The sequence below is a fragment of the Mastigoproctus giganteus genome, chromosome 9 (assembly GCF_048544385.1).
Source record: "Mastigoproctus giganteus isolate SK-2022 chromosome 9, ASM4854438v1, whole genome shotgun sequence".
NCBI lineage: Eukaryota > Metazoa > Arthropoda > Arachnida > Uropygi > Thelyphonidae > Mastigoproctus > Mastigoproctus giganteus.
In genome coordinates, this window is record NC_143583.1 from 55,179,062 (window position 1) to 55,191,735 (window position 12,674).

At 38.9% G+C, this 12,674-nt stretch overlaps 1 protein-coding gene across 1 annotated transcript in view; it reads left to right on the forward strand.

The window, feature by feature from the left end:
- The window catches only part of LOC150080253 (amine oxidase [flavin-containing] B-like), a 157,300-nt gene that overhangs the window by 116,443 nt on the left and 28,183 nt on the right, over positions 1-12,674 (forward strand). Inside the window, exon 10 of the mRNA XM_090381581.1 lies at positions 3,135-3,231. Within this exon, the coding sequence (XP_090237707.1) occupies positions 3,135-3,231 (97 nt within the window). The remainder of the gene's footprint in view (positions 1-3,134; positions 3,232-12,674) is intronic.

Genomic DNA, 12,674 nt, shown 5'->3' on the forward strand with positions numbered 1-12,674 from the left:
CTAAATCCAACTCATGAGTGACCCTTTCAAAATAGTGAACCAGATTTGTTAAACACAATTTTTCCTTTACAAAACCATGCTGAGTATCCTTGAGAATTTCAATTCTATCCAAATGTTCCTGAATTCCACCCTTGATCATTGCCTCCATGATTTTCCCTACCACTGAAGTCAGACTGACAGGTCGATAATTTTCCACTTCACTCTTAGAGCCACCCTTATGTATGGGAGATACATTGGCACTTTCCCAATCCAATGGAACCTCCCCAGAGTCTAGTGATGCTCGCATAATTAGCCTCAATGGTTCAATGCACTCACTTGCCACCTCCCTTAAGATTATAGGGTATATTCCATCAACTCCAGGAGCCTTACTGGCCTATAGGCTTGAAAGTTTTTTCATTAAATAATATTGCGAAATTTCAATATGATTAATTACATATTTTTCAACTTCGCTCCCACAATTTCCAATTGCCATAAAAGGTTTTTCATTTGTGAATATCGATGCAAAATAACTGTTGAGTTCATCTGCAATGGTAGCTGGTGTATTTAATACTATCTCCTTTCCCTTACGTAAAGGTCCGATCTGGTTTGTCCTGCTCTTCTTGGCATTTATATATGTGAAGAATTCCTTATCCCCCCCTCTTTGCTCTGTTTGGTAGTGGTTTCTCATAAACTGCCTTTGCCTGTCGAACCTTTTCTGTTGCTCTATTACAGATCATCTTGTAGCTGTTATAGGCTTCAGTACTTTTTATTGCTCTGTAACCTTTCCATGCCACCTTTTTCTGCTCAAGTAATGTGGCAACTTCACCATTCATCCAACTTGGAACCCTCCTCGGGGAGTATTTTTTTAATGGTAAATATGCATTCAAGGCATCTGTGATTAATGTTTTAAAAGCATACCACAGTTCAATTGTAATTATTCTCTGTGCGATATCTACCCAGTTAATAGAGGCCATGTTGTACCTTAAGGCAGCGTAATTTCCTTTTCTGAAATTACGATGCCTTAAGGTACAACATGGCCTCTATTAACTGGGTAGATATTGCACTTACTTGCCCAGATGGAATGGGCAAGTAAGCATCAGTGTCTTATTATGGGTGATTTCAATTTGCCTCTAATTGACTGGAGAAAATAGAGAGGAAACTCGACATGGGGAACAATTCTTTTTTCTAGTACTTTCCCTGACATGTTGATACAAATAACAGTCATCTAGTTTATTTAAAAATTTTGTCGCGTTTCCTCTCTATTTTCTCCAGTCAATTAGAGGCAAATTGAAATCACCCATAATAAGACATTGATGCTTACTTGCCCATTCCATTTGCATGTAGAGGCTTTCGTCATAATCTTCACAATCACCTGGTCTGTAGATTACTCCTACTCGCATTATTACCTTTGTTTCCAACTATCGCACACCATACAGATTCTATACTAGCATGTGAATCCGGGAAAGCTATCGTCATACTCAGGCTGCTTCTGATAAGAAGCATTACCCCACCACCCCTTCTGTCTACCCTAGCCTTCCTAAATACATTATACAAGCCGTACTAAAGCTCATTATCCCCAATTTCCAGGTGGCACCACACCTCCGTAAGCCCTATTATGTTCGTGTTACTTGTTTTAACCAGCAGTTCGAATTCGTTCATTTTATTGACGACACTGTTCTTGTATATTTAACAACCCTAACATAACCCTTGAAGTTTTTTAGGCTCTCTTCCCTTGCATTAGCTATCCACTCACTTGAAACGTTTCTGCCCCCAGAACATCTAGATAATATGTCCAGTTGGAGTAACAGATAAGAACTCTTGAGGTACGTGCAAGAGTTACTTTGACCAATACTATCAGATAAACGTGTGTCAGTATTACCCACATCCCCCCTAACTAGCAGTTTCCCTGAACCTTTAAGGTATCCCCAATAATACTGGAAAAAACTTTTGCACCACCTTTGTTTAACTGTATCCCATCTCTACAAAACAAATTCCTTCTACCTACAAGTGTGGGCCATGCTGATAGAAATTTCCTCCCAAAAGCCTTACAGAGTCCTTCAAGTCTTGAGTTAATCCACAAGACTTTTAACATATAATCCCTCCTATCGTGTCTGTGCAGAATTGCAGACACATAGACATTGTGGCCTAGCTCGCAGCATTTCCTCAGCATGGTCCTGTATTTTTCCAACAAATCGTCAGATTGTGTATGTTTAATGTCATTAGTCCCCACATGAATAATAATATTCTCTTTACCCCCCTTAAAATCTGACAGTCTGTTGGTGACATCATTAATAGTTGCTCTCGGCAGACATACCCTGATTCTACTCCACCAATCCTTATTACAAAAAATATTCCCTGTTTCTCTGACAATGGAATCTCCTAATAAAAAATGTCCTTTTGAACCAGAGTAGTTTGCAATTGGTTTTTCGGTTTTGAGGCCCGAATCAGGTGTGCATCACTTGGTAGATTGCCAGAGTCTTGAGTCCCTGACGAGCTCCCAGATGCATTAATCTCGAGGGCAAGTACCTGTTTTTTCAGTGACTCAAAATTGTTCCATCAGTGCACTAAATGGTAATTTAAGATTGGTGCACTCCTTACATCGATCACAAAGAAGAGAATCCCCAGATGAGCTATGATTAGTCACAAGGTCGACCTTGGAAAACATTCCACAGGTTCCTCAATGGATTAAATCATGACTCTCCCGTAAATTGCCATCAGCTATTTCCGTGTGAGTCATGATACCCTGTGACGTGTTTAAGGCAGATCTCGTAACTACCATTATAAAATTAGCGATGTATCGATGAAAATTAACTTTAAAAAATTATATCTATAATATTATAAAAATCAAACAGTTACAGGAAAACCTATAACAAAATAATCCAACAATATCTAAATAAATCAAATATTTAAAAGCAATAATCAACAGTAATCCAATCCATTTAACTGAGAAGCCCTGACGAAGTGCGTCCGCTCACCTCGAATGCCAACACTCGAGTTTTATAAGTAATGAGTACTTCCAGCCTTAAAATGAATTTCCTGGCATTCTGCTAGGAAGTTTGATATTTAGCCTGCAGACAGTATTTCAAACAAACATTTTAGAGATATATCTTTTATATTATAACTTTTGTTATTTAATATATTTTGCTTATTTTAAGGGTGCTGTGGGTCACTTTACATTGATGGACCAGATGATCCTATCCCTTACACATTAGATGACACAAAACCTGATGGTTCACATCCTGCAATTATTGGGTAGGTTACGTTTTTCAGATAATATGTATATTTTTATATACCACATGCATGTAACAGTAATTATCAATTTTTATCCATCTAAATTGAGTAATTTTGTGTTTAGCTTTATTAAAAAGTTTTATTTGTTGAGATTGTCACAGACATTTTCTCTCAGATATGCCAGACAAGCTGTACTTGCTACCTGGGAGTCTAAAACGCTGATGGAACTGATATTCGGGTGATGCTCAAGTCAAGTGGACCCAATTTCGGCAAAGTCCAGATGGTCTGTGACAGCCAAATCCTCTGCTTGCACCTTCACAATGGTGAGACTGTTAGTAATCCTGAGTATAACCTCCATGCACAAGCACATGGTGGGTGACCACCCAGGTGTGAACCAACGTAAGCAGGGGTCGAGCTGTGACACCCACACCACATGGAGGAATGCTACCCCTCTGTGTTACCAGGCAGTCTAGGTGGTAGATGACTCTCATCAACCGGTACAATACCACCACTTTGCTTATTGGAGTCTTGAAATAGTGGAACCCAGGTTTAGTCTCCAGAGCTAAGTTCCGGTCAACCCTCCCCCATCTCTTCCATCATGTAGTATGATTGATGACTTTTGAGGTTATGATGAACATCGTGGCGAGATCCAATCTTCCTTACATTTCGAGGGTACAGCTCTAAAACGGTGTTCTCAGGCCGGCCGCTAGTTAGTACACAGGACCGAACCTATTGGTAACTCTTTAGGAGGCTTCCGGATCACCTATTGTATAATCTTTCTACCTCTACTCTGCCAGATAGTGACTGGAGGGAGTCCGAGTAGTGTGTATGTGGGGTGCATTGTTGAGGCCACGTTACGTCAAGGATCTCGGTATATTCTTACCATGTGTACGCTATAACCAAAAATTTCATTACTACATACAGCATGTCCCATCCACTTTTTCTTACTATTGAATACACTATGAATTGTCAAACTAATAGAGTAAGCTTATCTGCGAAAAGATCTAAACTTCCCAAACACTTCCTAATTCATTTCACAAATATACGTGGTCTCAATTCTAATCTCAACTATGTCCATTTCCACTTGCAGTCTGCCAAACCCCATGTACTTTTTCTGACAGAATCTCAGTTATCGGTTGATTCAAATACTGCTCATCTCAGTTGCCCAAATTATTCGCTGTATGATTCCTTTCACCTCAAAGGTGGTACTTGTGCATATGTCCGTTCCAATATTCCCTGTCAGACTTTTTAATTTGGAATCTCCTGTGGGGCAAAGACAATTTAGTTGATTTCAATCCTTCTAAAACTCAGTCTTGTCTTATATCTCGCAAAAAGGATTCTTCTGCTCCTATGCTTATCTTTGGTGACACTCCGATTTTTAGCTCTTTTGAGGATTACCCTGACTTCTAATCTCTCTTGGCACAAGCACATTACTATTGTTTCTTCTGCATCTAAAAAACTTGGTTTTCTCTTTCGCTCTTGATGTTACTTTTCTACCAAACAGCTGTCCACTCTTTACAAATTGCATATCCAACCTACCATGGAATATTGTTCCAACATCTGGGGTGATGCCACCAAAACCTCTCTCGGGTTACTTGATTCCGTTCAGAAGAGGGCAGTTAGGTTAATTAATGATTCATCTCTAACAGTACGTCTGACCTTTCCGCATCCTCCGTATTTGGTGGTCCATAGACATACTGTATCTGCTGCATGCCTCTTCTATAGATATTTCCGTGGGCACTGTTCTTCTGAATTGGCTTCTATAATTCCCGCTCTCTCTTTCAAAACTGTCCGAACACGTGCCGCCACCAGCCAAAATCCATTTACTGTCCAACTTCAAACTTACAGAACTAACTTATCTTCTTCCTCGTTTATTCATTGAACTGCTGTTTTCTGGAACAACCTTCCTTCATATGTATTTCCTGAAAATTACAGTCTAGAAGTTGAAGTCCAATATCAACAAATATCTTCTTTCATCTTCTCAACCTCCAACCCAAGTACGGTACTAAGTACTATAGGTTCTAATACCTCTCATGTTTGGGATTTAGATAAAAAAAAAACAAAAAAAAAACGGTTGTATAATATTCTTTGATATTTACCTTATTTGTTATGAGTAAACTGAATTGTTTGATGGCACAGAAAATTTTGTAGCAAAGTTTTAATATAAATGAATTAAGAAATTTATCATCTGTGCAGTTTTTGTTATTCATATTGTTGTTCATATTCAGCCTAAAGTGCTTTAAGATCTTAAGCCTTAGTCTGCAAAAGAATTAGACAATGTACAATTTTGTGCAAATGTAATTAGTATACAATAATTCTAGAAAAAGCTAAAAAGGCCTTGGTTTAGTTATATATCATATTGTGAATACCTTCACAACGAGTTGCCACGATATTGCACTATTTGGAATAAGTAAAGCTTCACCAATGGAGAAGACTATTGTTGCTTATTCTCGGTGGATACCCACCCAGGCGGCACCATTTGAAAAATGGTATCGGATAAGATAGTCTGTTATCCACATATTGTCCCGATTAGACTTAGGAAAGCAAAAAAGAGGAAGAAGAAGAAATGCTGTCAAAAGAGAAAAGGAACAGTTATTCCTTCACTCAAAAGTGTTTGAGTTCAGTAAGTGTGAGGAGTAACTGTTTTTGGGGGACTTATTTTTGTCATCATTACATCACCTGGGTACCTACCCAGGTACCCAGGTGATGGGCCAAATAGCTCTGCAATGAAGAAGGGCCAAATAGCTCTGCAATGGTGCCTTCTGGGTGGTGGTATCTGCCAAGAATAATCTTCTCCACTGCAAAGCATTACTTATTCAAAGTACTGCATTATCATGGGAATTCGTGAAGGTATTCACAATATGAGATATAACTAAAATGATGCCTTTTTTAGCTTTTTTTAGAATTGCTGCATACTAATATGCTGCATTTGCACAAACTGGCATGTTGTGTAATTCTTTTGCAGCCCAAGGCTTAAGCCCTTAAAGCACTTTAATCTAATTCACTTTATACCTCATCAGGCAACTCTCATATTGTGGAGTTATACTTCCTAACTGTTTTGTCATCATTGTATCACCAGGATACCTACCCACCCACCGATGAAAGGCCAAATAGCCCTGAAACAGTCACCAGGGGAAACCTGATGCTACCTGAAGTTTCCAAGAATAGGTAACAACAATGTTCTCTACTGGGGAAGTGTTGCCTAATCGAGGAGTTTATGAGTGGTGTGAGTATGAGGAGTAATTGTCCCTTTCCTCTTTTGATGGCATTTCTTCTTCCTCTCCTACTATCACTTTCCTACATCTTTTTTGCTTTTCTAAGTCTAATAGGGTCAGTATGTGGATAACAGAGTATCTTATCCCATACCATTTTTCAAACGGTGCCATCTGAGTAGTGGTATCCACCAAGAATAAATAACAATAGTCTTTTCCATTGATGAAGTGTTACTTATTCAAAGTAGTGCAATATTATGGCAACTCATTATGAAGGTATTCACAATATGAGATATAACTAATACGATGCCGTTTTTAGCTGTTTTTAGAATTTCTTTTTAGAATTTTAGTTTGTTTACAATATTTTATTAAAATATTGTAAACAAACTTTAGATAATTTGGTAATCCTTACATTTAGATACATGTTCTCTGGGACAAGCCTCAGCTACCAGACAGTAGGTGGCAGATAGCCCATAGGTGGGTTAGCTGCAAATAACCAATAAGCAGTCCCAGACCTAGACAGCAGAGATAAGAGAATGGGGAGGGATGAAATGTGGCAGGTTCATTCTTTTTTTTAAATGCCACAATAACTCAATGACATCTCTGTGCCAAGGCAAGGAAATGCTGACTTATAAGCATTGCCAACTTGCTGTCTTGCAAGTAGAGCTGTTAGATCAGCAAAGGCTAGGGGAAGGTAATCTTGACTCACATCCCTTGTCCCTCAGGTTGAGGCATCTGGCCAGCACTTGGAAAAACACTTTATCACTAAAAATAGCGGTAAATTGTAACCACTGTTACAAAGAAGCTGGATGGACTTAAAGGAAAACGAAAGATTTGTATTGGTACATGGCATTAGCATTTTAGCATGTTTGCAGAAGCTCACATAAGACACGAGAGATAGTTGTAGAAGCTAAAGAGATGAACCTTAATATACTTGTCATGACAGAGACAAAGAAAAAAGGAAATGAACAGATTTTTAGATTATGGTCATTACTGGAATGGGGTTGAAAAATCAGAAAGAGCCAAAGCGGGTATTGGTGTTTTAGTGGGTAAGAGACTAGAAAAATTTGTTAAGAGCTATGATCAAATTAATGAAAGATGCATCAATCATTATCAACATACATGGCCAGGAAATGCTTTTGTTGGGAGTATACACACCTGTAGCTGATGCGCCCAATGCTGAAAAGGACAAGTTCTACCATATGCTTTATGAACAAGTGGATTTGGTTAAGAAGAATCAACAAATATTTTTGACAGGAGATCTAAATGGATGAGTAGGATCAAAAATGAATGACGATGTAGTGGGACATTTTCATGAGGAGACTGGGAATGACAGTGGTGAGAGGCTTATCGATCTCTGCAAGCAGTGCCACCTGAAAATTCTTAGTACTTTTTTTCAACACAAAAATATCCATAGATATACATGAGAGTGACCATCCCTCGAGCAGAAATCAATCATTACTATATAATTTTTTTGCCAGAAGTCAGAATGGAGAACAAAAGATAGTAGGGTAATGAGAGGTGTCAACTGTGATTTGGATCATTACCTGGTGATTGCAGATATAGTTTTCAAATACCAGAAGCATCAAATAAGATCTAATACTACCATTCAAGATAATAGGGTAATGCAGGAAAATATTACTTATAAACTGGAACTACTTTATTTACTTAACAAGGACAGGTCAATGTTGAAAAAATGTAGCAAGCTAGGGTTGAATTTGAAAGTGTCTGCAATTCTGCCCAGACATGATAGGAGGGAGTATATGATAAGAGCCTTGTCAATCAATTCGGCCCTGGAGAGATTGTGCAAGGCTCATGGGGGAGAATTTTTTTTCAGCATGGTCTGTGCTTGCTAACAGGAGAGACTGCTTCTACAGGGATGGGGTACATTTAAATAGAAAGGATGCAAGAATATTTGCTGATGCTATCGAGGAAGTGTTAGGTGAGTCGGAAAACTACTAGCTTAGGGGAGATTCACAGACTAAAAGATTAACAGTAGCTGCAGGCAGAGGCAAAAGCGATTCTTGCATTGCTTCTATTTTAACGAGCAGCAGCCTAGAGAGCAAGTTGCAGGGGACTTCAAGAGCTGCTGTGAGTCATCATGGAATAAATGAATACATGGGCTGTGTTAGGGTAACTAAGAGTAAGAACAGGTGCATGTATACTTGCATGTACACCAATGCTAGAAGCATAGTGAATAAATTTGATGAATTTTAATGCTGATCAAGGCATCAAAGGCACATATTGTTGGGATATCAGAGATATGGTGTCACACAGATATAAGCAGTGCAGAATTGGAATTTGAGGAGAACAGTGTGTACAGAAAGGATAGACAGGGTAGGAAGGGAGGAGTGATTATGCTGTTAGTTAAGAAACACGTAAAATCTAACAAAGTGCATCCAGTCGACATGGATGGACAGTGCAATGTTGAATCAGTTTGGCGTGACATAAACACTGCTAAAGTGAAAATAATAGTAGGAATGTGTTATAGGCCTAATTACTCTGATGAGTACAATGAACAATTGTGCAGAGAAATAGAGTGAGGCAGTAAATCAGAATGTCTTGTAATGGGGGATTTTAACTCTCCAGATATTGACTGGAATTTGTGGGCTGGTCACTCGCATGCTGGCAAGACTTTTGTGGATTTATTGGAGGATTGTTTTTTACAGTAACATGTTCGAGGGGCAACCAGAGGGGGTAATACACTTGATCTGATTATCAGCAGTGGTGATTCATCTATTAGAAATTTGCAGATAAAGGAACCACTAGGTGACAGTGATCAAAGTCTACTGATGTGGGATTTACTTAAAGATGTAACTATCATCAAGAGTAAAGGGAAGGGTTTTTGTTTTCATAAAGGTGATTACAGTGGTCTCAGGCAGTTTTTGAATTCTATACAGTGGGATCAACTGATGATGTTAAAAACAGTGAATTCTAAATGGGAGGCCTTCAGGGAATTAATCTTGGAAGCTTCTAGGTTTTTCATACCAACTAAGAAATACTGTTCAAGATTTAGGCCTGAATCGATGTCAGAGGAATTAATGAGGTTCATAGCAGAGAAGAAAAATGTGTAGGACGTATATCAATTATGCAGGTGACACAGAAGCCTACGGAAGATATAAGCTAGTCTGTAATCAAGTCATAAAGGAGGTTAGGCAAGTGAAGGTTGATTATGAGAAATCCTAGGCAAAGGATGCAAAGAAAAACAACAAAGACTTCTTTAATTATGTAAACTCTGGAAGGAAGGGGATGAATCAGATTGGTCCACTTGATGTTGGTGGGTCGACTGTTGATGATCCTGCTCAGATAGCTGACAAACTGAATGAGTATTTTGCATCTACATTCACACATGAGGAATTCCATAAGGAAGGGGAAGACAGAAGTTTACTAAACTCTAACAGGGAGCTAAATGATTTTGTAATAACGGAGCGCGAATTGGAGGAGAAATTGTTGAAGTTAAACATAAAAAAGGCACCTGGGACAGATGAAATCCATTATATTGAAGGAGGCAGCAATAATTATAAGAGCAGCCTCAGATTCAGGGAAGGTCACCATGGACTGGAGTTGTGCATATGTATCCCCAAATCACAAAGGTTCAAAGGCTGACAATTAATTATAGACCTGTTCGTTTAACTTCTTTTCCGGGGAAAATAATGGAGTCACTGGTTAAAGAAGTGATTCAGGATCACCTAGACAAGACTGCAGTAATAGCTCAGACACAGCATGGGTTTGTTAACGGGAAGCCTTGTCTGCCAATTTGATTGGATACTACAATGTGGTCATAAAGGAACTGGATGCAAAAAAATAATTTTGATATCATATACTTGGATTTCAGGAACGCTTTTGATACCGTTGCCCATGGAAGACTGCTGTACAAATTGGAGTAGTATGGCATTAAGAGAAAGTTGCTGCAATGAATAAAGGGATGGTTGCATGGGAGACGGCAGAAAGTGGTAACAAATGGACACTGCTCTTTGTGGACTAATGTTATTAGTGGAGTACCCCAGGGCTCAGTGCTGGGCCCATTACTATTTTGTGTATTCATTAATCATATCGATATCAGGCTTAATGTCCAAGTTTTCAGATGATACAAAGGTTGGCAGGGTTGTTAATGATAGTAAAGACAGTATGCTACTGCAACAGTATCTAGAAAAGATAGGTAGATAGGCTGAGAAGTGGCAACTGAAATTTAATATTGACAAATGCAAAATATTGCTTATGGGTAGCAGTAATACAAGAGAAATGTACCAACTGTGTGGTACTACACTCAGGGAGGTGGGGAATGAAAAAGACCTAGGGGTAATTGTGCAATCGGATATGAAGTTCTCTGAACAATGAAGATGGGCTGCCAGAAATAGTCATGGAGTTTTGCCAATGATATATAGGAATTTTGCTAGCAGAGACAAGGAGGTTATTATACCTTTGTATAAGGCAATGGTCAGGGCACACCTGAGTACTGCATATAGGTCTGGAGGCTTCCTTTTTGGAAGGATGTAGAGTTGCTAGAATGATTACTGAAAAGGGCAACAAGGTTGGTGAGAGGAACAAAGGTGTTCTCTTACCAGGAGAGGCTTAAATTCTGTCAGTTGCAGCATCTGGAGACTAGGCACCTGCAAGGTGATCTGATTGAGGTGTACAAGGCCTTGAATGGTTTTAGCAGGCTTAATGCTGATGGAATACTTCTACTTGCTGAGATTAAGAACCTAAGGGGATATATATTCAAATTGAGGAAAGACAGTTTTAGAATAGATGTGCAGAAGTTTGCCTTTAGTCAGCAGGTAGCTGATTGCTGGAACAGACTTCCATCTGTTGTAGAAGTTGACAGCTTAAATAAATTTAAGGCTTAACTGGAGAAACATTTGGAGTGACTGGATGGGTGAAATGGGAAGTTTTTTTTTTTTTTTTTGGCTGATGCTGTATATCTCATTCTTGCATCATATGCCTCAACTAATGCTATCTCATGACAATGTTAACGATCTTTACCAGAGAAGACTTCAGAACTATCTCTCTCACATTGAAGAAATAGAAGAGGTGAATATCTTGTATGACAGCATTAAAACCACCATACACAAGGCAGTTAACAAAGCACTAGGCCAAATGGATAACAAATATAAACAACAGTATTGGTGGAACAAAGACGTAGCTGGGTTGGTGAAAGAAAATAAAAGAGCCTATAAGAAATGGTTAATGGATAGAAATCAGGAAAATAGAGAAGAATACAAAAGGTTTAATAGAGCAGTTAAACAGAAAATTGCTGAATCCAAAATGCTGCATGGGAGAAAGGATGCCAAGAAATAGACAGCTCACTAGGAGGAACACAATCATCCAAAGCTTGAGAGCACTGAAAACAAATGAATTTCAATAAAATAAAAATTTTATTGATATGCCAACATGGGAATGGCATTATGATAATCTCCTTAACGTAAAACGACCTCAATATCAGAACGAACGTAATTACCCCTCTACCAGTGGAGAAAGGGAAGATAGAAATTACAAAAGATAAAGTACAAGACTGCACAAAGCTAATGAAGAACAAAAAACCACTCAATCAGAGCCTTTTCACATTAGCATTAGTAGAGGCATTTGATGCAAGAAAGCAAGCTAATGCAGCATCAATCAGCCAAAAAAAAAAAAAAAAACCACTTTCACTTCACCCCTCTGTTCGGTCGAAATACCTGTCCAGCTGAACCTTAAACTTATTTAGGCTATCAACTTCCACGACAAGGGATGGAAGTCTGTTCCACCAACCAACCACCCGCACATCTATCCTACATCTGTCTTTCCTCAATTTGAATTTATGCCCTCTCAGGTGATTATTCTGAGCAAGAGGAAGAATCCCATCAGCATTGAGCATGCTCAAACCATTCAAGGCTTTATACACCTCTATCAGATCACCTCGCTGGTGCCTAGTCTCCAGACACTAATCTGCGAAACTTAAGCCTTTCTTCGTAAGAGCACCCCTTTGTTCCATTCACTAATCTTGTGCCCTTCTCTGTACTTGTTCCAACAGTTCTACATCCTTCTTGAAATGAAGCCTCCAGACCTGTATACAGTACTCAAGGTGTGTCCTGACCATTGCCTTATACAAGGGAATAATCACCTCCCTATCCCTGCTAGAAAAATTCCAGTATATCATTGATAAGACACCATGAGCTACACTTGCAGTCCATCTGCACTGGTCACAAAACTTCATATCTGCCTGCACAATTACCCCCAGGTCCTTTTCATTCTCTACCACTGTCAGTGTAGTAC